The sequence below is a fragment of the Aptenodytes patagonicus genome, chromosome 6, assembly GCF_965638725.1.
Source record: "Aptenodytes patagonicus chromosome 6, bAptPat1.pri.cur, whole genome shotgun sequence".
Classification (NCBI taxonomy): Eukaryota; Metazoa; Chordata; class Aves; order Sphenisciformes; family Spheniscidae; genus Aptenodytes; species Aptenodytes patagonicus.
In genome coordinates this window covers 37,831,086-37,855,783 of record NC_134954.1, presented here as the reverse complement: position 1 = coordinate 37,855,783, position 24,698 = coordinate 37,831,086, and the positions used below count along the sequence as shown (strand labels likewise).

The 24,698-nt window shown below is 40.9% G+C and overlaps 2 protein-coding genes across 5 annotated transcripts; both read right to left on the bottom strand.

Moving 5' to 3' along the window:
- Positions 1–2,742: 2,742 nt before the first annotated feature.
- NUP35 (nucleoporin 35) lies at positions 2,743–12,987 on the bottom strand. Of its 4 annotated transcripts, none has more exons than XM_076342168.1 (9): positions 12,931–12,987; positions 11,268–11,438; positions 9,205–9,332; positions 7,434–7,494; positions 6,674–6,815; positions 6,211–6,280; positions 5,992–6,120; positions 3,757–3,924; positions 2,743–3,388 (listed from the first exon to the last, which is right to left on the bottom strand). In XM_076342168.1, the coding sequence occupies exons 2-9, from the start codon at positions 11,425–11,427 to the stop codon at positions 3,311–3,313; spliced, it is 936 nt and encodes a 311-aa protein (XP_076198283.1). In that variant the 5' UTR covers positions 11,428–11,438; positions 12,931–12,987; the 3' UTR covers positions 2,743–3,310. The 4 variants fall into 4 exon arrangements, with proteins under 4 accessions (XP_076198283.1, XP_076198284.1, XP_076198282.1 ...); XM_076342169.1 differs by lacking the exon at positions 12,931–12,987 and adding an exon at positions 12,609–12,662; XM_076342167.1 differs by lacking the exon at positions 12,931–12,987 and adding an exon at positions 12,325–12,426.
- Positions 12,988–13,270: 283 nt separating this feature from the next.
- DUSP19 (dual specificity phosphatase 19) lies at positions 13,271–20,449 on the bottom strand. The gene is made up of 4 exons (XM_076342171.1): positions 20,166–20,449; positions 19,937–19,983; positions 18,748–18,900; positions 13,271–14,481 (listed from the first exon to the last, which is right to left on the bottom strand). Exons 1-4 carry the CDS (start codon positions 20,383–20,385, stop codon positions 14,260–14,262), a joined length of 642 nt encoding a protein of 213 aa, XP_076198286.1. The 5' UTR covers positions 20,386–20,449; the 3' UTR covers positions 13,271–14,259.
- Between the last annotated feature and the right edge of the window lie 4,249 nt (positions 20,450–24,698).

The following is a 24,698-nucleotide window of genomic DNA, read 5'->3' as shown; positions in this document are numbered from 1 at the left end:
CAGAAAAAAGGCAATTATGTTCATACAAAATGGATATTGTGGTATATTCTGCTAAAATATCATTTGGTCAATTTATCCATCTCAAAATGGAGATGAGTGAATACTGGAAAGATTTTAAACAAAGTTTAAGAACTATTTCATTGAAGCAATATTTAGAAGTCTGAATTACTCCCAAATTAAGATATTTAGTAAACTCATCTTTGTCCTTTCTTATTAGGAAAACACTTCAAATAAGAGACATTTGAGCACTGCTATTTTCTCACAGTACTGTTTATGCACTCCCTAACTAAATTATACTTAAGATACCATATTCCATTCAGTATCAGTTAAACCTCTCATTAAAGTTCTGAAGAACTGCCACATGGTGGAGGCAGATGCCTACAACTTGAAATGAGAGGCAGACATGATGTACTCTATTTCATCTTCATTTTATGTTTGTGTACATGGATTACCCAAATAAACATCACTCACTTTGAAAGTTACTAAAAGCTAAATTGAGGAGGGGTGAGAGGGAAAAAGGAGGACAAAAATAAACACTATCTCCAAGTTATAGAAGTCTTTACCATAAAAAAAGTTAAAATTGTAGTGAAATTACCATTGAAACAATACAACAAATCCTTCTAGAATTTAAAACTGTGCAGATCCTAAGAGAAGTGAATTAGATCCCCGAGTCACATACTTGTGATGAAGGCAGACAACAGAAAATAAGTATTCATGAATTTTATTTTAAACTAAAGCCGTAATTCTATGGAAAATGTAGTCCGCAGTCTTACAAGAAACCCCATACTACTGAAACCAGAACTGAGTTTCATGAGTATTCACTAGCTTAAGTCTGTAACTTTGGTTTTAATGTAAATCACATCTAGCTACAGCTAGAAGAGAATGTTTCCTTATTGCAAAGTAGCAGGTACATAGTTAACAAACAGGAAGAACTGGATTTTTAAATGCAATGCTACGTTAACAACAGTAGCTAGCCTTGAAAAGGTTTACTTGAAGACCTTCCAAGTGTTTCAGAGATTCTTCACACATGTACTTCTCAATATCCTCTGCCCTTTCACACATGGCCCCTGTACACTCATACAGTAACAGTATTATCAGGAACACATTGCGACAAAGCTGTGCAGTGGTTTGTGCAGTGTGGGACTGTAACGTTCTCATACTTCATAAGCCCAAATCATTGATACCAGGGTTTAACTAGGGCTCGACACTAAGACAACATATTCAGTCTTACCAGCAGTCTGTACCACCAGAAGCCATATGAAGATAATTTCTTAATGATACTGTCCAGAAGTACAGATTTCTATGTTCTAAACTTTCTTCTCCTCCTATTTACTACCTCCAGAGGAAAGGAAACAACATCCGCTACTCCCAAGTGCTTTTAGTCTACAGGAAGCTGCAACGACCTATTAGTAAAATCATTCCTAAAACTATGAGAAACAAGAGACTAAGGTAAACAACTGGGGAAAAAAAACCAACTTAGCACAGTTTTAAGTCTGGTACTTATTGGTAAAATAGGTCAGCCAAACTACTGACTTTGGCTCCAACTCCTTCCTTATGTATTTAGCTTCAGACTTACTTGATCCAAGTTCAATCTTATCCTTCATCACTTCACTAAACCCTATACACATCATTACAAGTCTGAAGTGTACCAGAAGTGTATTTTGCAAAGCAACTAGCAAACCAAGAATTTAGCTGAACTACTTATTTTCTTTCTGAAGTCACCTGCATGACAAATATTTTTCACCAAGAAAAAGCCAGATGTATTCTGAGAAAACACGTTCAGATATTAATTAGGTTTGAGCAGCTCCCTTTGATCAAAAGCAAATGGATGAGTAGCAATCAATATTCCAAAAGCATCAGCCAGCAAATACAGTAAAACGCGTCTCAAAAAACTCTGAACCTGCCTGCATGTAGGTTACTTCTAAAGCATACAATGAAGCACAAAGTGCCCTGAGGTAGAAACCTGACCTCACTAAGTGCTTTGGGGATTTTACTCAGGACTATCTCTAGCTTAATCCTGTAAGCTGGATGCCCATTAGCATCTGAGGGACATTAGGCATGCTCCTAGATTAATCTTTCAACCTAATTTCATCAGAGAAGTGCAGTTGAAGAACTCAGACCGCACCGCAGTGTGAAGCAAAGCATGGGAATGGGTATGACTGGATATTCACCTAACCAACACACTATTGACCCACACTAACAGCCACAAAATCAAAAAAGTTGCATGTAGTTTCCCAAGTATTGGAGAAAAAAAAATGCTCTCTTCCCAGATGAAAGAGACTTTATCTTGAAGACTATAAGCTTACATGACACGATTACTTGAGAGGCTCACCTCCAGAAGAAAACTTCAAGGGGGGAAGTTCAATTTAAAAACAAAAATCATCATTCAGCCAATACCTTAGAGAAAATTTCTTAGAAGAGTCTTGAAATGAAAGCAGCTCCGGTCACTGACACTTGGCATTTTTCTATTCAGCTATTTCAACTCAACATTTTATAGCTTAGAATGCTACAGTTTCTTACCTGTTAAGTGCACACTGCTATAAAATACCCATGGAGACAACATTTAAACATTAGCTAGTTTTAACACTGATTGGTACTACTTCAGTAAAAATCAGCAGCATCTGCTCTGCTGATAACACTTTAATAAACATTAGGCAGCATCATACTTAATAGTTAAGAGTACTGCAAAGAGTTTTTCCTAACAGAACTCATACTTGTTTAAAAAAACAACCCAAGAAAAACTTGACTTTATTTAGCTTTATTAATAAAACAAAGAGTTAAAAGGTTGCTATGATATTTAGAACATGATGCCAGAGATAATAAAACAGCAATGAATCCTAATAAAAAAAAATTAAAATCACATATACCAAGAACAGTCCCTGTCCTTGGGAGCCAGCTGCGCATAGTGTTCTTCCTGCAAGTAGCTCATCATCTTTCCAGAAAAAAAAAACCAAACAATAAAATTAAAGGCATCAGTAAATAAAGCTGCCATTTTAAATATCTCCAACTTACTGGGAAGTAATTCACAGAAAGTAATTACAGTGGATAAGTCAGTGCTGATATTTTTTCTACAATCATGCAATCAGAGCACAAATGGGAAAAAAGCACTTATATTTACACTTACTCAGTTTTTAAAACCATGTGTACATTGCCATCATTTAAAGTGCAAGCTACATGTCTGCTGAATTAACTGAAGGCATAACAGGTGAGATGCAAGTTAAAATACTGCCACCAGTAGTTATACAACTAACCACAGATGCCAGTAGCATATTTCAAACCCTGACCAACTTAGTGTGTTACTTCTTATGTATTACCAGCCGAACACATATTCCATCGCTTTAGATACAATACTTTCATCTTTCCTAGGAGTTTGTCTGTCAGAAACCACCTAGAAGGCGGGGGGAAAGAGGAAGAGAGAAAATAAAGAGAATCAGTCAACATATGGTTAGTTCTTTTTATACTAACCAGGTTTTTTTTCTTTTCTTTTCCTAAGTGCTACTATATTTTGACAAAATGTTTGAGAGATTTTCAAAACAAGGCCTTAACATCTGGAAAAGTGACAAGTCATTAATTTATTATTTTTTATTATTATTATTTTAGAGACTGAACAGACTGAGTTTGTACTTGAACCACATCTTTAAAGAAATGACAGGAGAAGATAAAGGCTAAGGTCACACTGAAGTTAATGTGTGTACAGCCTCATACAACTAAGGGGAGATAGCACAAAAACACGTGCTTCTGTTTCCCTTAAAATACCTGATAGTCACTAGTGGAAGCTTTATATGCTGTTGCAAGAGGTCTCATTGTAGAAATCCTTGTAGTATTATTTGCAGGTTGTACTGGTGTGCCAACGGCTTTTGTAGGTGGAGTGAAAACTGAAGACATTGAGGATGTAGAGCTTCTTTCAAAGTTTTCCATCACACTCTTAAAAAGAGGGTTAATATAATGTAAACAAATACTAAAAAGCAGTATTTCAACCTTTATTATCTAGAATTACCTAGAATTGTTTGATAAAATATGTTCACATCTCAAAGCAAGCAAAGACCACAGGTAAATTGCCTGTCAGTACAGAGCACTCAAGTACACACCACCACCAAGCATTTTCCTCACTGCAATCATTTATATGTTGGGTTATGCCATTGCAAAGTAGTGGAAGCTTGTAATTTGTTCACTGTATGTACTAAATGTCAGCCAAGTTTGAAACAGTATAGAGAAAATAAATTGTTAAGACTTGCAACAAAAACTTTAAGCAGTAACTTTTTTCAAGCCTGGTTGAACTAAGTAGCATAACATGCTCTTTCTAAATACTTCTAAAATATTTTACTTGATCCATACAGGACAGTCTCCAAGCCTTTACCAACTTGCAGCTTTTTGCTCAGATTTAACTTGCCAAGGAGTTTCACTCAGTCCCCTTAGCAAATGCTAGAAAAGGAGTCAGAAGGCTCCATTTTGTAAGCTTATGTTTAGAAAGGAATGCATGTGGAATGGAAGAGGCAGCAAGTGACTTGATGGGAACCATGAGTTCCACAAGAACCCACAGAAAGCAAGATGGGAAATGATAACCAGCCTGGGGAGACCCAAATAGCTGCATTTAGACTCAGCGGAGTACAGCATTCAACCAGTCTAAAGACAGCAGAAATTCAGAAGCACATCTGGCCAGAGACAGCTATCCAAAATACAGGATAGGATTGGTACGCAGTGTGGGTGGCAGCTGACTCTGCTCAGCACACGGGGAACCCATGGAACTAACTGCTACTTTTAAATCAGAAGCCTAAGCACTGATGTCAAATCCATCATATCTAGTTTTCAATTGCAAGGAAGAGTTTTACAGGCGAATGCCAAACCCTCAATGGATTAGTCTCCAGAAATCTCTCTTGCCTCCAGAAATACAGGTTAATGATTATGGGTTTATTTATGGGTATTTGAAAGCGGACACTATCCACAAAAGACATAATCAGAATTCAAAAGCAACAAAAGATCAGATGCCTGACAATTAAGTGTCTTAGATCATTACTTCTAGAGTTTCAGCTTACAGGCAATTCAGTCACTGATACAAACTGGACACCAAAATAGTAAATAAGGTAAGAAGAGACTGGAAGTCCTACCATCAGCAGCCCACAGAGGAAAGGGGCACTGAAGTACATTTGTTTCTGAGTTTTAATCAGTATAAGAAACGTTTCGCACTGATAAAAACTGAAGTAATTGCAAGCTCAGTTTCTAGGGCTGCCTTCTCAGAATGGTTTACATTTGAAAGCTTATTTTACTCTTTAGCATCACTTATCCTTAGAGGACACAAAAAAAATAATCTGTGAACTACAAAAGAATGACTGTCATTTGCTTAAGCTAAGGTACAGTACCCAACGCAAAGTGCTGCAAGAATTAACGGTCAGGGCATTGTCAATGCCTAGAAACTAGTAACTCATGCTAAAATTAGACTGAAGTACAGCTATGCCTACCCCAACCACTACTTACAAGAAAGGGACATGTTTTTGTGGGGGTGGGGGCAGGTGGGAGAATAGGATCAGGACTGTCTTGCTAACAAATTTTCAGTCCGATGTACTAAGATTAACTGACAAGCCAGAATCAGATAAATACTCACATAAAAGAGAGGGACAATTAGGAGCAATAACAGTCTTAATCTGCCATCACGTATCTATTGCAGCCCCTAAATGCCACAAATTCCAGTCTGGGAAATTCTTATCTCAATTGCCTCTTATGTTATGGTTTCACTTCACATCTTGTACAGCAATATAATTCTGTGCATTGTAACATCCAAGGAGCACAGAGATTTCCCATAAAGATCCTTCTCAGCAGGAAATTTTGTCAAATACTTAGGAAAAGCTCGTGTAAGATATAATAGACTATACCAATATAACTGAACTACCTATGCTTGCAATTCAAAAAGAAAAAAATCAAAGAGGTCAGGGAAAATAAAGAGGAAGCCCAAAAGCAGAGTGCCTTATATTTAAATAAAAGCAGCTGTTAACTTACTTTATCTATACATGGCTTGACACCAATCATGATAGATTCACCAAAAATTCTTCCGTCTTTGCTTAAGGCTTTCCGGGCTTGAAGCTTAGACTGATATCGAATATGCATCCAGTTTCCTGTGTTGGACATCTGTATGAGATTAAGTGAAAATTGTGAAATTTAGCCTTTTAAAGAATGAGCCAGAATGTTTTCCGAACTAAGTCTCAAACTAAGACATACCACATGCTTTAATATGTTTCCATACTGAGCAAACTGTAGAAGAATATATGAAGCTGATGCCTGAGGAAATCTGAAAGACAGAAAAAATACTCAAAAAATTATAACGAGTAGTTTAAGAATTCTGTTGTTAAAATACAACCCTATGAATGGCTTTTAGAAATCCAAAAGAGACCAGTGTGTTAATGCCATTTTAGAAGCAGTGACTTGAGGAATATTACCATCTAGGCATTTCTACTTCACCACACACCTCAACGGTAGAAGGCTGCCTTTTTAACTTGAGAAAACTGACATGTAGCTTAAGTTAAGATGCTTCACTAAAATATACGCATTTGCTGGCTTTAACCACAGTTGTATTTCCTCCAGAACCCAGGAATGCCAGACAACACCAGCATCCAGGTACTTCTTTCCATATGCTGCAAAGACTTCACCCATGGTTTTTCTAATACTTTGGAAATCAACTTACCCAAATACAGTTACCCATGTGTCATCAAGTTGATCTTCTGAAGTCAGGGAATCACCCTGAGTATAAAAAGGATCTAGCTGAGCAGGAGACAGAGTAGTCTTCCTAGGCTGCCCAATACTTGCAGGACTGAACATACTTGAAGCTGTTAAATTGAAATGGCATTGTTTGACAAATTACTTTTGCAAGACAGATAAGCTTAAGAGCCTATAGTAAAAGAATAAATTCAGTATCAAGCATTTCACTTGTATATGGAAGTTTGATGGAGATTTATTTGCAGACACAGACAAACAGTAAGTCAATTCAAACTTCACGTCTGCAAGCATGCTAGTAAGTTTTATGACTAGCAACCTAGCTTTCTCCCTGACCTCTAAACACCAGCAGCTTAATACAGAAGCCAAATAGGAACAAGACAGCAGAATTAAGCTTAGCAAGAAGCCACGGGTTCATACACAAGATAGGAAACCTTATGAAGATGGAAGGTGACCCATCAGTCTCAGCTGCTTCACTCAAGTACAACCACCAGTGTGCTCAGTTCAACAAGTTTTGAATAAGGAATGACTAAAGTTGATTGAAATTCAGTCAGTCTCAGAGTGGAAAAGTATTTCCTATTCACATCCACATACCTTTTGAAAAGCTAGTAAATAAAGATGCAACTCCTCCGCACATTAGCAAGGAGTTGATGTAGCTTGAACAGTGATGATTTGTGTGTATTAAGGAAAGCAGTAAGAAAGTAAATTGTCTATTTTGACAGGACATCTACCTGTTCCAGGAGTTGATGGCATAGTTCCAACCAATGGGCTCTGTGTTAGAGAAAAGCTGGCCTGCATTAAAATACAGAGTAACAAATCATTCTTACAGGTACACTTCTCAGATCCGAAGAGATCATTTTCAGGCAACTTAAGCATCAGGCAAGAATGTTAACTGTTTGTCTTAAGTTACTCCTAACTTTCAAGAGTAAGAACAGACATTTACATGTATATTTAATACAAGATTATTAAAAGTTGTTAATGAAAAGTTATTAGACAATGTTTTTACGTTTTATCACACAGCCCAGCAGATAGCCTGGACATCCAGTAGGCCTCAACTATTACATTCTGGAACTTCCAGCTGATTACTAAGCCTTAGAAGTGAATGCAGTTAACTTTCCTGATCAACGGCTTAAATGCAACTATCAGAGATAGTATGGGAGCGTAGAGCAAACTACAGAAGAGAAGCACAACAAGCAACAGGATTCAGGGTCTGTCTACAATATTTTATCATCTAACAAGAAAGAGCTACTGGTATGCAAGAAGAAAGCTTATTTAGGCTTAGGGTGAGCTTCAGGTAATAGGAACTGAAAAATCCATTACCTAACACCAATCACATATGCTTTGTGAAACCAAGTAGCTTTAGATATCAATACTCACAAACCTTATAGTTTAACTTTTTCAAAATAGGCATCTCACTATTGCTGTAGTATAGTAATTCACACATTCACACACATCCTGATGGAAAGGATGCCAGTATCACAAGTTACCAGCATCTGATTTTCACTGTCTAAAAGGCTTAGAAATCATGGGAGCATAACCCCCACTTGTATTCCTCATCACTAGACTTACTTTTCCTCTCAACTACTTAGTGCAACTGCACTGAAGGAAAGTATACTTTGAGTTTTAGCTGCTAGTACTTATTTTCTTTTTGACATAGAAGGATTTCAATATCCAAAACAATTTTGGTGTATTTTTAGCCTGAATCATGGCATTTCTTAAATAGAAGATCAAACAAACTGGAGCACTTGTAGACCTAGCAACATGCATTCTGATAGCTGCTCATTATTTTGTTTTTTAAATATCCAGTCCTTTAAGACAATATTGGATTCTGTCCTTCACAGAGAACTTGAACTTCCAGAATAAACTTTTCAGAAGGCAACACTCAATAAAAAGACTGCTCATTCAGTGAAAGGCCTTCTCCTTGCATCAAAAGAATCATGTTCACTGAAAAAGAACCTGCTAACGCTTGACTGCTCAGTTGAGGTAAGCAGTGGAGCTTATTATTAGAATGACCTTCATAGAAATTTTACTGTTACTCTTTCAAAATTAACCCCACCTCCCTGCCCAAATTTTGATTAGATATTTTACTCAGCACAAAATTCCTTCTATTTCAGTAAGTGCCTCTATTGCCCACTAAAAGAAAAGATAACGCATATTTGGATCCTTCTGGCAATCAGCAGCCCAATAAATTTACAAGAAGGTGAAAAGCTGCAACAAGTCTGCATTTGTCACGTACAAAGCATAGCAGAGGCATGATATGCATTTTTCATTCTCTACAGTATCGAAAATCAGTAACGACAGGAGATAGCTCCACAACTGCAGCTCTCATTTAGACTACACAGGAACAGGCACACCAATCACCCAGATTAAGCAACAGCATGATCTGAAGACTCACCAGTCATTTTGCTACAGCAGTTTATACAACTGAGTTAAAGAATTCACTGAAGCAGTAAGCTACCTCACATCTTCTGCTAAGAATAGGCCAGTACCTAAGCCACTTACTGGTCTTCTTGAGGTTAGAGGTGTTGATCCAAGTCCAGGACTAGATAATTCATCATATATGCTTCTAACTGGTGGAGCACCGCTTTTATCTTTATGCGTAGGAACTACTGGTTGTGGGGGAGATCCTCCTGCAATTAAAAGGAACAAATGAAGAGCATGAGAAAACTTGTAATTTTACTCCACTGCTACTTGTTCTTGAAACGTCAACAGTAAATTCAGCCACGAAAGACTGTTGATTGTTTCACTGGGGGTTTGTTCGCAAAACCATCTGGCCTACCAAACCGTTCAGGTTTGAATGTTCTACATAAGAATATCACCTATGTGTCAGAAATTGCTTCCTTACACAAGTATCATCTAAAACTTTAAGACCTCTTATTAACTCAGTATATGCACTACTTACATGCACTTGCTCTTTTTACGAAGTTCTGAGGAAAACTACACCTTCCTATTTTAAGGCAGGTTAGTAGTGTATTTTAATTGTTTCAGAGACTAACTTCCCTGTAGCAGAGATGCAAAAGCAAGGTTTTTAAGATTTGAGACATTCTACATGCTAAATAACCATACCAAAATGCACACAGACATTGCACATGCTGTCACTCTCCCACTGTCCAAATTCCTTTTTTCCCATTTAATTTCACATTAAATAAAAATGTAAGCTCTTGAGAGCAGGGACTAGCTTGCATTTAGACAGGATGAAATTAAGCCAGCTGCTCTCCCATTTTGTAAACTTTGGGACTTCCAGTATAACAGAGAATTAAACTGACAGAGAACTTGACATATCTCTGAACACTTTGTGTGGGTTCACCCCAGGGGGAAAAAAAAAGTAGTTTGACTTAAGTTTTCACTTGCAAAACATTTGGAAATTAAGCTTTTCCAAAGTACTTTTCAATCCTAAATTCTGAGCTTCAAGACTCCTATCTGAACTGTTTAACACATCCAAGAACTGTTACAGTGTATTATCCTATCAAGGTTTTCAGTTTAAGTGATATACTTAACTACTCATTTTGGGAGGCCTGTGTTAGTATCTTACTGGTTCCTCCTTTTCTAGAATTGACACTCTGAGGCTGTAATAAACCCTTTTAAAAACAATTAGGTGAAATTCACATTTCATAAATGTTTTCCTAAGAGGCTTGTATGTATGGAGGAGAGGGGGGGATGGACAAGAGCAAGAAGCAGACCACCAGACCACCAGTCATCGAACATCTCAAGTTGGAAGGGACCCATAAGGATCATCGAGTCCAATTCTGCTTGAAATTGAAAGAAAAGAATATCTAAAATTATCTTGCAGTACTTTAATCCTCCATTTCTCCTTCAAAACAACTAGCACACTAACACCGTATTTAGATTACACCAACTGATTTAATACAAAAGCCAAGATCACTCATGACATGAAATAAATCAATGAAGCTGTTAACTGTTTACTCATACTTCTCAGAGAAGAAAACAGACATATAATACCACCATCTTAGAAACATGGGTAAGGACTTTTTCTAGTCAGATCAATTAGGTGGCTGGAAAGAGATGAGCATCTACTCCAGCCCAATTACAGCAGACATCAAGACTAAATACAACCACTACATAATAATTAAGAAGTATTCTTTAGTTTTTCCTCCATCCAGTTTTTAGAAGTCTGACAATCTGTAAATGACTTTTTGGAATTTCATTGCAAAGAAGTCAGCAGGTTGCACAAGCTGCATTTAAGTTTGCCAGCAGACATCTCTGTTTTAAACAAAGAGAAAACACTGAAGGCTGTATGTGCAATTGACTTGTAAAGAGCTGTATAAATTGATTTTATATTAGGAGAGGTTCATATTACCTTCCTTGTGAAAGCAACCTTTCCTGGTACCAAAACTGCCATGTTTAAAACATTTATTAAACTTAAGTCTACTTCGAAGAATTTAGCCATTGAACACTGGAGTTCACTGTTTATTCAATGACTTGAGTTTATTTATAGCAAGTTATAAAACTACAGGAATTCAAGTCTGCAACAGTCATGTAGAGCAATAAGACAAACCAAAGTTTTACTTTCAGGACAATTTTTCCCGCATTGAACCAGTTCTGACCTGCAAGTAGCGGAGACCTCATTTCCATTACACCAACTGAAGGGCCGCTTAAAGCACGTGGTTGTGGAGTCACTGGCGCAGGTAAATCACCCATCAAGAATCCAGGAAGAAACTGAGCACTAGCTCCTGGTTTTGGAGATGTCGGGGAGCCAAGAGTCATTGGCTCAGCTCCTGTGTTAATGAAAACAAAATTTAAAAACATGGAAGGAGCCAAGCAATCTAGCCTTTTACATTGCCTAAATAGCGGTTCTATTAAAGAAACGTAAAACAATATACAGTAAGTGACTAAGTTCTAATCATTTATTTTCCAAGTAAGCAAAGTTTATCACAATCTTGCATTTTTTGCAACTACAAGAACTGCCAAGCTGAGACTTCGTTCTTAAAATATACTACTTCGGTTACGGATGGATTTCTTGTTTTGAGGGCAATATGGTTTTGGGGTTGTTTTAAAGCTGCTTCTTATGTAAAAGCAATCATGCTAAGGCTGGATTCTCCTCCCCTGCCGGTCGGTTCCGCGCCCCAGCCCGGAGAACGTGCTCCGACATAGCATCGCGGGCCCACGCCAGCCACATCGCGGCTTCCCCGCGGCCCTGCCGCCACAGGCGGGCTCGCCACACCCCCGAGCTGTCCTTGGGTTTCGGGGCGCTTCAGGTACGGATCTTACATCACGGAGCACCGGCGCGGCAGCTGCTTGGTATAACCCCACGCCCCCTTTCGCTTTCCCCCAGAGGAAGGCGCTCATCTTGGTGCGGTCTCCCATCACCCACTTCAGCCCGGCGGCGTCCGGACTCCCCCAGCGCGTCCCCCCGCCTGGAGCAGGGGACCAGCCCCGGCCCCAATCCCCTCACCAGGCCAGAGGAGCGCGGGCAGCGCCGGGGGGATCAGCCGGGCAGCCTTGGCGGGGCAGCAGAGACCTCTGAGGCGCTTCACGCCGCCCAACGGCCCCGCACGCGCCCAACCGCCGCACGGAACGGCGCGCGCGGGGCGAGGCGGCGCACGGCAAAGCCGACGGTGGCACGACGCCGGGAAGATGGGGCGGCCCCGCGGCCCGGCTCACCTGCGGGAGGCGGCTCCATAGCGAAGGCGGCCATGTCGGCGGGAAAAGGCCGCCGGCAGCTCCGCCGGGCGCTTTCAAACGGGACGGAACTTCCCCCCGCCGTCACTTCCGACCCGCCCTCCCGCCATCTTGTGAGCGGCCCCGGCCGGGAGGGGGTGTGACGCCACCGCGCGGCCCGCCCCCACGCCGCGGGGCGGGAGGTGTTACCTCACAGCGGGGAGGGGCCCGGTCGCGCTCCCGCCCCGCCCGGCGGCCGGGCCTCTCCCCCCCCCCCCCCCGCCTACCTCACCCACGGCTGGGCCGCCGAGGCGGCAGACCAAGCTGCTCGGGAGAGGGCCGGGGTTTCGCCGGCGTTCTTCGCGTCTTGGCGCCGCTGCCGGCGAGCTGCGGCTGGGCCCGCGCCCCACGGCTCCCCGACAAACGGCCGCCCCCGCCGCACCGCGCCGGCCCGGCGCTCGTACTGAGGGTCAGGTGTCGCGAGCTGCGATAGTTACACACACGACTTAAAGAACCGCAGTTAGGGTTACAAACGCTTGTCCCGGATTACTTCTACGGGCTACGCACTCATAAACCTGCCACCGAGGTGAAGTGGGAAAGCTTACTCACCAGGGAAAAGACTGTCAGTCGTTCCCAAGGTTGACAGCACACACCGCCACCCGCATCTGAAATGGCAATGCGATGACCGGTTCCCCCGTGGAAATGGGGAAATGACCACAGAATAGCAATCAGATGCGGGGGGGGGGGGGGGGGAGGGGGAGGTGGGAGTGGTGTAACATAAACCTTGCATTAGCATTTAGCATGAGCAATTAATACTGAGAACAAGACACAGTGTAGTTCGTACATAATGACATGCTACAGTTCAAACTAGTGGTATGAGGAGAGAATACTGTATCAGTGCTTGAAACCAAACCTTTCAAATCATGTTAGCACAAAATTTATCCAAACACAGTGTTCTTTCTATTTTATTGTATATTAATATATCAAACCATTTAGAACTGGCATGAAGGCCACAAAAAATACTATTAAAATCTTTTACAGATTTTTTTTTTTTAAAACATGCCATCTTAAGACAGTAATTCCAGCCCGAGATCTGTCACAAGCGTCAAAGTTACCCATCCTATGATGTCTGTTCTCTATACATGATGCGGAATGGAGTGAGGGGACAGCAAATGAGGACCGAATGCAAAGAAAAGGCAGTAGCAGCAAGTCAGAGATAGGTTGTTATAAATGTTTTTTGTATCTCCACCAAAATGATCTACAAAAAAACCCCAATAACCTGGTTCCAGCACTTTGAAAACAGCACGTTAGTGCACTTCAAATCACTACTTGATGAGAAACAGTAGAAAGACAGGAAGCATTAAAGCATCCTACACATTTTGAGCATCCTCAAAAGACCATCTGTTTTAATTTCCAAAAATATTTAATGGCTGGCTAGCCCACAAAATTCAATAAAATCCTCCTTAGTTGCAATATAAATTTAAAATCCAATATCAAGGTACTTTATTATATGAACATTTTATTACCTAGATTTTACAACCAACTAGAATGCAGATTTGGTTTAGTATTAAAGTAAACCGGGCAACTTATCTCAGTTATTTTATTTCCTTTCTCTATTGCCTGCATTTTCTGATGGTTCAATAAAAAAACCATCATTCTGGTTTTTTCTAACATTTCAAGGAAAATTGAACTTGATATTTTCATTAGCACTCTAGGAAGAGCTTGTTCTTGGGCAAAATCATCTCTGAAGTCAGTGGAATACCATTTGGCCTTTAGACTACATGCTGAAAAAAAGGGGGTCAAAGGGGGTTAAGAAAGAAAAATATGTAAAGACTTTAAAATGCACATGTGAAAGGGGACTGCAAAATGACAGATTAAAGTACATCCAACATCTGTTACTGTAGAGTCAAAACAGATTGTTTCACTTCTCCCTTTTGATCAGTAGTGATCATTTATGCTTCCATTTGCCTTTATATTCTGTTCTTGGTACTTGTGAAGCTGCTCCATGAAGCCAGGATTTGGACAAGCTGCAGGCCTTGCATTTTTCACCACGGAAAAGGCTCTAGCAAAACTCAGTCTTTCTGAATTCATTAGAAAACCAATGACTACTGCCGCTGCACGGGAGACTCCTGCATTACAGTGGACCAGTACCACACCATCCTTGAAGAAACAAATGAAACGTAAGTTGGGATACTCATTAAGTAGATAGCAACAAGTATTAGAAATTTTATATTAAAAAACTACTAAGACCTATTAAAAGCTCCTTGCTGAGCTCAAAGCAAATATTTACACATGTAAGTAACTCCAAACACAGATATATAAGCCCCAAATTAAATATTTTTCTAACCAAAGCCACTTTAGAATTATCAAATACTTCAAACCTAATTCATACCTTAGAACTAAGAAAACATTCCTCTGTCCCTTTCCCCAAGACCTTGCAGCAGCCCCCTCATGTAAAAACCAACTCACAGATGTCTGGGATACTAAGATATCTGATCTAATTGGGTGCCAATTTTAAAATAGATTTTATTTGTAACATGGAAAGGAACTTGGCTGTATCTTGTTACCAGGTTAAAAACATAGCAAGGCAGCAAACAGCTAGGCACAGAGGCAGATTTTAGAACATCTTGTAGTTTCAGTCACACGCGTCTTGTGCACTCTGGAGTTCTTGAGTGAAGATTCTGGGTAAGCAGGATCACGCATAGGAACAGAAAAATCAGAAAAGATATTGTGTGATTTGCAACAAATCTCTACCTCCCTATCACACTGCTGGTACAACTGTACTGGCTGGTACAGCTGGTACAACTAAGGTTCCTTAACTGGGGGACTAAGGTGCGAAATCCAGAACTACTGAACCTCCTATAAATTCACAGATGTTTCTCCTGGGGTTTAAATTCAGGCTTATCCTGAATTATCTATAAAATTAATGTTTTTATCCTACTTAAAAATTTCTCACACAATCTTTGAGACACCTGAATGACTCTTCAAAAAGACACTGCAAGTTTCGTTAAGAAATAACAGGCGTGAGTTAACACAAAGACAACTAGACAATCTAGTGTGGCTTAGGCAGTGTTTGCAATGCCCAGGCTTCGTGATGTTGTCATGTTTGTATGTCAGACTATGACCTGGAAAAGGCTTGGTCCTAAATGTCTGCCAAATGCCACTTCCACAAAAAAAAAAACCACAACTCCAAAGCCCTAGCATCTCCATATTCTGAATAAAGATACTGAAACACGACAGAATGTGCTCAGATACTTGAGGCTAAACAAATATATTCCAGATATAAACAGCCTGCTCTGTCTGCCCTTAACAGGCACAAATTATTCAATGGGCCTTTTACCCAGAGGAAAAAAAGACCTTATAACCACCAGGGCTCCTCTCCAGGAAGTTGATGGCTTATGTTACAGACCTGGGAGTTGCAATTATCTGGTATATTAATAAACACACAAAGCAGAAAATAGTTCCCGCTCCAAAAATCTTCCAGTTTAAATAATAAGACAAAGAGGTATGAAATTGAGTGTTATTATCCTTGTTGAAGAAATGCCAAGCTGAGACTAGAAGAATGACTTGCTTAAGTTAACACAACAAGATTATGGCAGAGGTAGGAACTGAATCTAAGCTCCTTCGTCCCAGCACAATGCATCACAATACCACCCTTTTTTGCAATGGAAATCACATCCCCTTTGCATTGCCTGTTGGAAATTGTAAACTCCATTCCCTTTCTCACATTCACAGGGGCATGATTCCTGATCACACAGACCACAGCAGAGTGCAAAGCAGACTTGTACGTGTATTTCAACTACCTGAGGAAGTGCCAGTAGTGACCTGTAAATCCACTATCTCCTTTATAATAATGACATTAAAATTATGATGTTAAAAATTATATTTATGCCACTGCTAATGAAGCGCTCGCTAAAGCTTATCCACTGTAGATCTGGAGTAGTTTTTACTGATTTAATGGGAGTTATTTCAGACATAACATACCATAATCAAGACCAATATCTAGCAGTGGCACTAAGGGTAAAAAATAAGCATTGAAAGTGATCCTTTTTTTTTTTTCCTTTGTACAGTTCATGCTTTGTTTTCCTCTTTCACATTTCTTTTAAGTTTTTTTTTTATGACTGCTTTGTTGTACATTGCCAAAAATTATATAGTGATATCCATGGAACAGACCTGAAAATTACTGAACATGAATGAACGTGGGCAATAACATTAAACCAAATTTAATACTGAGAACATTTATCTTTCCTTGCTAAACCCCATTGTTTCTTTATACAAAGATGAATTTGGCATGTAATTCTTAACTAATTTTCTATTAGATATGAATACAGAATAAAAGTGAGAAACAGATTGCAGATATGGAATTAATCTCTATTTACCAAGAACTCCATGCTCTGATCCTGATAGCCTAACCTTCACCTACCCAGAAATGGTCCATGGTCTTGCAAGAAGCTCTTAAGATTCAAGACCAAGTTGTTTTTTTTAAATTTTTATACAGAGGGAAGCAAAATCACCTTCCACCAAGAGAAAAGGTGATTATACAGTGGTTATACACAGTGGGCGAAAAGCCTCACCAAGGAAAGAAATGAAAAAGAGGCATAAAGCTTTTGGTGAAGAGCCACGGGCTAATGTAGTTCCTTAGGGATCCACTTTACTTTGCAGTAGTGCCAGGGCTTTTTCTTTAGGAGGGACAGAGGGGACAATAAGGAGAGATGTTCATGAATGAGCTAAGATCTCCTCCCTGAAAAGACAGGATTTTAGAGGTTTTATAATTAGATATTAAACAGAAAGATAAAAAAATATCCCTCGTTCATAGCACTATGATCTGACATGGGTGACCTAACATGTCATGGAAAATCTGCCTGCCAATTTGGAGCCTGGAAGAAAAGGTGAGCTCTGATCAGTATCAGAATTTGTACCATGGTGTCTACAGACTTGAGCAGCTACAGTTTTAGAAAAGTCTGTTGCAAGTACCAGCTGGCAGTGACTTACTGAACAGTGCAGGCTTTACTTGCATTCTCAAATTCAAGTACTCTCATACTCCTTCATTACGTTAACCATGTTCTAGTAATAATTTCTCACATATCGCACTCTCTCAACATCTCTGCCCCACATTAGGAGATGAAACAGTAGTATCTCTTTGTGATTACTTAAACAGAAGAGCACTTCATGATACAATTTATCATAAGCTCTTTTAACATTATTTTGACAAAGCAAATAAAGTGATTCAAACCATCCAGAGATCTGCCTCCGCATACTACTATCACACACTTCATGAACTGATCCTGGAGAACATCTATTCCATCAATTACCTGCTCTTTTACCCAGCTCTCCCATTAAAAAACTATTAATATTGCTCTAAAAGTTTTCAGGAAAACTCCTTAGCTTACAAAATAGTAACTGGAACATAAACACCAGAGGCAGAAAGCAACACTGCAGTTATGAATGGCAAGTCTTATTTAGAAATGAAGTGGAAACTGTAACTAGAAACCTTGAAAAGATCATTAAGTGTCAATGCATATCACATCGCTCATAAATGATAAATGAGGGAAGGAAAGAACATTGTGTGACACAAAGAAAGCCGGGGCAAGATTATCTTCTTTTATCCCAATCTATGTAAATAATGAATACGGTAGATATGGTTGGAATAACATGCAATACGGTTTGGTTGTCAAGTCACAGTGTTGATACCAAAGCAATGGTTGTCATAAATTACACACTAAGCCTGAATTTAACAAATAGGAGTCAGGGATGGTCTTGGTTACAGACAGGGTTGCCAAGCAACCCCAGGAGGAGTCCCTTCACCCTATTTCCTATGTCATGTCTTTTTCAGGGGTTTGTTAGCAGTTAAAATCACTGGTTGGCCCCAAGACTACTACCACATTCTCTGGCAGTCTTGGTACATAATCATACGTGGATTCATAACTCAACATGTTGCATCTTCAATGGATGATCAAGGAAAAGCACGAAGATGGTGGACGGCTGCTGACAACCCACACAGATCTGTAAAAGCCCTGTTAGGCTTGCTTCTAATCCAAAACAACATCCCCGACGGATAAATTATAGAAAGTAAAGTTTCTCCTTTTCCCTCTGTCAGATGTAGTGACTTGGACTTACGATGGGATTTCTTTATCTAAAGTCAGCCACTGGTCCAACTGTATTAAAGAAGCATTTCTCTAAAACATGCAAGATAGTCATTCTGAAAAAACAATACTGGAGGGAATGGGGATTAACAGCAGTGCCACGTTCTCTAGGAATGCTTAGAAATTGCTTGGGTTCTCTATTTAAAATTAAAAAAGGCAATGGCAAAACTATTCATTTGGTACCATACTTTCTTTTGACAAAAGAAGCTGCTTGAGATTTTAAATAGTGTAATAAATAATCTAAACAGGATAACTACTAACATTAATTATTGATATATCATACCTGGATCTTGGCTTTCTCAATAAACTCAAAACATTCTGGGAAATAGGAAGTAATATCAGTTTCTGGGAGGTCCAGAATAGAAATGGTCTTGTATATAAAGTCATTGAGGAAGGCATTTTGGACTCCGTATGCCACATTTAGAACATGAGTAACCTAAGCCAAAAAAAAAAAAAAGGGGAAAAAAAAAAGAAAAAGGCGTTTTCTGAAGACAGCGAGCAAAATGAGCAGTAGCAAAGGTGAATTATTCTTTATGCATACATAGACTATACCTTACACAACTGCAATGTTCAGTTTTACATACATATGCTGTCTATGGTATGCTTTCCTCCAAGCAAAGTTTTAATTGTGTGTTAAAATATATTGTGATAAATTTCAGTTTCCTTGGTTTTTTGAAAGGTAATGAAAATATCTGTGCTCAACCAAACACAGACCAAAGTAAGGATTTTCAACAGAAAAGGGAGTTGTCAGCGCACAGACAGAATATAAAAGGGAAAGCAATAGGAATGAGAGCGCAGACCACCCAAGAATCCCCCAAATTTCAAGCCTGCCTTAACCCATCAGCTTAATGTTCCTCCTACCGAGTTACCAGTACCATTTACTGGAGCAGAAGGGTTTCAGAGTAAACTATACCTGCCCTTGGCAGGCGAGACCACCTCTGGCCTCCTGCCATCTTTGCTCTGCTCAGGCTATGGCCAGGCTGTGGGTTCTTTTGACTTACGGTGAAGTGACATTTAGATGGCACCAGCTGCCAGGCTGGTGCACTCTCTGTCCTGCAGAAGCACCACTGTCTGAAGGCCTTATCGCCCCATTATTGTAACAGAGAAGAGTAAAAAGACCAAAGTTTGGGACAGACTTAGAGCTGCTGCTTTGTTTTTCTTGTTTCATCGATCCCCATAAGGCAAGGGGGCCTGATGCTGCTTAGTGCCTGAAACTGAAACGCATACGGCAGTGCAGGAATCCGTTCCAGAAAACCGCTCTGAACAATCACTAGTCTTGCAGCAAAGTATTTCGGCTTCTTGTGAAGCTCAAAGGCATCCATCCATCTGCAAGCGGAGCAGCCTTTTAAAAGTGCGAATATAATACAATTTTTCTTAAAGTTATTTGAGAATACGTTAGACTTTTTAACTTAAAAAAGAAATCCACTAGCACGCACTATGCGAGATGCGTTTTTATTTCCCTGTCACGTTACCTTATATTTCTTCATCGTCTCCAGGTCGTGAGCAGCATCCTGCGACCCTGAAGAGAAAGCGAGCCGGTTGCCACGCTAAACCCCTTCCCGCCAGGCAGCACCGCGCCGTCAGCTCTGCCGCTTCGGGAAGCTCCCGGACCCGCCGCCCCCAGCAAGCGCTTGCTTTGCGGGACGAACGGCGGCCTTTCGGGCGGCAGCGACGCGCCCGCCGCCCCCCGGCCCCACTCACCCAGCAGCAACCAGGGCTTCACGACGCCGACCTGGAGGTCGGCGCTGAGGTCCTGCACGTAGCCGCCGCCGGGCGCCGCCTCCGCCTCCTCCTCCACCTGCAGGCAGGCGCCGCGCCACGTCTCGACGATCCTCCTGCCGGTCAGCGTCGTCACGCGGGTGCGCTGCTTCCGCAGGTTGGCCCTGGAGAAGCTGCGGATCTCCTGGGTGAGGGAGTGCATGGCCCGGGCACCGCCGCTCGCCCCGCGACTGGCGGCCCGACCGACCGCCGGCCGGCCCCGCTCGCCTGCCTCCGGCCTGCGACAGGCCACCCGCGATTGGTCGAGCGCGGGCGGCCCCCATTGGCTGCCGGCCCCTCGGGGGCGGTGCCTCGGCGCGCAGTCGCGGGGGCGCGCGATAAAGGTTCCCCTCCGCTGTGAGGAGGGGTGAGGCGGCGGTGGGAAGGTGGGGTTGTCGCTGTCGCTGTGGAGCGGGGCGTGTCCCGCCCCGCTTGGGCTTGGGCTTGGGCTTGGGCTTGGGCTTGGGCTTGGGCTTGGGCTTGGGCTTGGGCTTGGGCTTGGGCTTGGGCTTGGGCGTGCAGCCTCCCCCTACCCACTGTGTCGAGCCCTCGGAATGACAGGTGTGGGAAATAACTCCCTGTGAGGTGTTCGGGATGCCCTAGAGAGCAGAGAGCGGCCTGGTCTCTGGTGGGGTCAGTCACAGAGGATTTGCCAATGCTTTTTCTTTAGTACTTACAAGCCTGGGAGAAAGTTTTGGGGGGTTTATTTGAGTTTTTTCTATTATTATTATTTGTGGGGTTTTGGTCTGCCAGTGATGAATGCAGCAAGTGTAATTAAAGCAGCCTTTCAATTGAAAATGCTGGTTTTTGAAATAAGTGCTGCTGTTTTGAAAAACAAATCATGCAGCAATGCCTGTCTGACTGTAATAGGGACTTGCTTCATGGGAAAATATTGTAAGCAGTTAAATGGAAGATATTAGAATTAAATACTTTTTTGTTTTTCTCAGAGTCATTGGGCTAGTGACCAAAGGCTAAACAAAATCAGCTTCTTACATCTACCGAAGAGGCAAAATAGAAAGAAAAGGGAGGCAAGGTGGGGCTGGTTTTCCCTTATTCCCAAGCCACTTAATGCCCATGTTTTCATGTATTCTCTACAGAGTGCTATTTGTAGTGTTACGCAGCTAGTACATAAATATGTGAAATTGTTGTTTGTGAAGCTAAATGGTAATAATGTTAACTTAAATTGTGCCAGAAATATATTTCATTTTTTTAACAACCCTCCATGCTGGCTTGTAGAATAAGGATGTATCACTATAGTACTTCCTCTCTGATGTTATAATATTCCTCAAACCTATGCTGGCAGGATACGATGACTCTGAAAAGATCCTTCTGATAGTTCCCTAGAATGCAGTACAGAACAAAGGCAACTTAGTTTGATGTAAAGAGGTCTACAAATGCCTTGTCAATTCAAGAAGCAGAGAGTAGTGTTAGGAACTACAGGAAAGTAAGTTATTTCTAGGAATGCCAGAGGCAATCTTCTGACAGGAATTAGACATAAAATCAAGCTCATCTAAAAAAGGCAGAATACCCCACACACTGTCTGGAAAAGCAAGAGTCTAAACCAAGAGATAAAATCAAGGAAGGTGCTTAGGACAGGGAGAGGAACAGAACAGAGATCTAGGTTGGATCAGAGATCAAGGTAACAAAGGTGCCAAACAGAAGGCTCCAGGACAAAATATAATTCTCAGCAACCACTTTCTGCAACAAAAATTAAATTTTAGATGCAAGTAGGAGGTTTTGTAACATTCTGCATGGTAGATGTGTATTCAGTAGCCTCTCTGAAAGTGGACTGTGGCTCATAGCAGTTAACTTAAAACAATAACGATGTAGAAGTTGATTCATTCATTTTTGCTAAGGTCTAATCAATAATTTTGATGCAATTGATCAGAAGTAGGCAATGGAGAGCTTTAGGTCTGTGGGTCAAGCCGGCAATTGCATAGTATTTCATGGATGTTTTTCAAGCTGCATTGGCTTGCTAGAGCTGTAGCAAAGGTGAAAGACCAAGAACAGCAGGGCATCCCACAAGAATGCAGAGAGCCTCATGTGTCAGGAAATTGCCAAGGCCTGAGCAAAATTTGCTTGCAGTCCAGACCCAGAAGCTTGCCATTAGAGTAGCAAGGCTGTAGGATGTGCTTTGTAACCATCTTCTGCCCCGTATATGTATGGGGCATGCTGTGTAAGCGTTTGCAAGACTAAGCTGTGACAGATCTGTAAGATACTTAAAATTAAATTTAATAATATAACTGTATGTTGTTCCTTAACCTCGAGGAAGAGTCTGCAATATGTGTGGACAGAGAAAGGCAACTGATTCCAAAGTAATTGATTCATTTTCTGCCAGGAATGTTTATCATTGTTATAACTACCTTAAACACCAGAGGTCACTACTGGACATAAAATCTGTACTATTGTTATCTCTCCGAAATGCAACTCTTATCTGGATGTTTATATGCAGAATTAGTATATTATTATTTAATTAGTGTGTCTGTATCTTAAGCATTAGATCTAGCCTGAATATTCATAGATGCTATTTTTTGTGATGCAGGCGTTTACATGCTGCTGTCAAGTTGCTCATACTTTCCATTACAAGATAGAAGAGAAGATAATTGTGAGATTAGAGTTTAAAATTGGGATCTCAGTTCACAGATTAACGCTTCCTCTTGCATGCTTTGCTGAGTGTAGAAGAATTCTCTAACGATATGGCAGGAGCTGGATGCTGTCTCCACTTCATTGGTTGAATGCATTTATGGCATTGCTGGATCTTCAAGTTTTGAATAAGCTACCTACTAATGCAAATGCAGTAGAGTTTTAAGTCATTTTTAAGTTCGTGGTTCTTCTGTTTTTTTCTGTCAAGAAATTCAGCAAAGCCTGTTCTAGTGGGTATAAACTACACTAATTATTACAGAAAGCAGCTTGTACACATTCAGAAAGCTCATATGATAATGTCATCTCTCTGTTGTATTTGTTTCCTTCCACTATTCACTTTGGTCTAGGTACTGCCTGTACTTATCAATGCAAAAGAGTTAGCTTCTATCAGAGAAATGATAACCAGACATTCCAGATAGCTGACTTTGAGAAACCAGCCTTGCATTCTGAAGAATGCATATGTTAGAGGGCTGAACTTGATCGTAAAATGCACCAAAAATTGAAAGCTGATTGCTTATGTCAGTAATTTAACTGAAGTGGAGAATCAAATCCTAATTAGTACACTAATTACATCACATTTCAAACTGCAATAACCAGATGACTTTGAGGAATAAGAGAAATGGGGCAAAAATCAAAATATTGTCAGCTAATAGCTAACTAATAACACAAGCCTCTGCTGCAGGCTGTATGTTCATTAGTTGAAAATAACTGTGTGCACCAGTTGGTCACAGGATGACTGTGAATCATGAATGTAGCGCGGTGATGAGAAAGGCAAGCGTGACCATAGAATGCATCAGGAGGTATTTAAAATAGAGAGAGGGAAGTAATAATGCTATTGTATAAAGTTCTAATAAGCCTTTTTGGAAGTCTGTTGTGCTATTTGGGGATGACAGTATTCAAGAAAGATGATCTCGCACCTGAAACAAGTGCAAAGACTAGCATAAAGCTGAAGTTGCACTGTATGTGTTACCCTCTCATCAAAGCACTCCGTGGTACTTGGACCCCTTGGGACAGGCAGCTCCTGTCCATACTGACTGGAGTGGGAGTAGCCCCCTGGCATAGTAACTATTTCAGCACCATTTGCACCAACGCACATATAAGCACTTCTAGCAATGACATGTCTGCCTCATACACTCCAGAATGGTGTGCCCCACACAGCATGGAGGCCCTTACCTGATGCAGAGTCTCAGTTTCAGCTTTGCAAAGTTGTCAAGACATGATGCCTACTCCTGCTGTCTGTCCTATTTCTGAAGAAGTGAGCAGTTTGGAGGCACAAGCTCAGGATCATTCACACCCTAAGCAACAGGGCAAGATGGTACGTGAGAGGATGGCTGGAGCATGACATGCTGGGGGAGGGGGTGTGGGGTGAAATCGCGTTTCCTTTCAGAGGCATTTGCTTTGGCACATGTCTGTGCTCCATGCACTTTCCCTCATGTAGAGAGGTTTTGGCTGAGACACAACCACTCATTTGTTCTCATCCATTTGTTTTCCATCCTTTAGACTTGTCTACATCTGGTAGGCATGGAAAGAATATTCTGGAAGAAAACTAGAGTCCCAGCAAAGTGAGAGTGAGGTTGATGGAGAATGACTTGTCCTCTTCTCCAGCCTGGTTATGTACCTTTCTCCCATATCCTGAATGAGGATACAGATACTACCTCTTTTGTCCTGGTATCCAGTAACATGCCTGAAAAATCTATCTTAAGTGGGATCTTGACTGGAAAGTGAAACGTATGTCTTAAAAAGCTACCGAAGTGAAGACAAAATCTTGAAATATCAGTTTATGGGGAAGAATGAATTTGTAGCAAAGCCTCTCCTGGAACTAAATATAGTAAA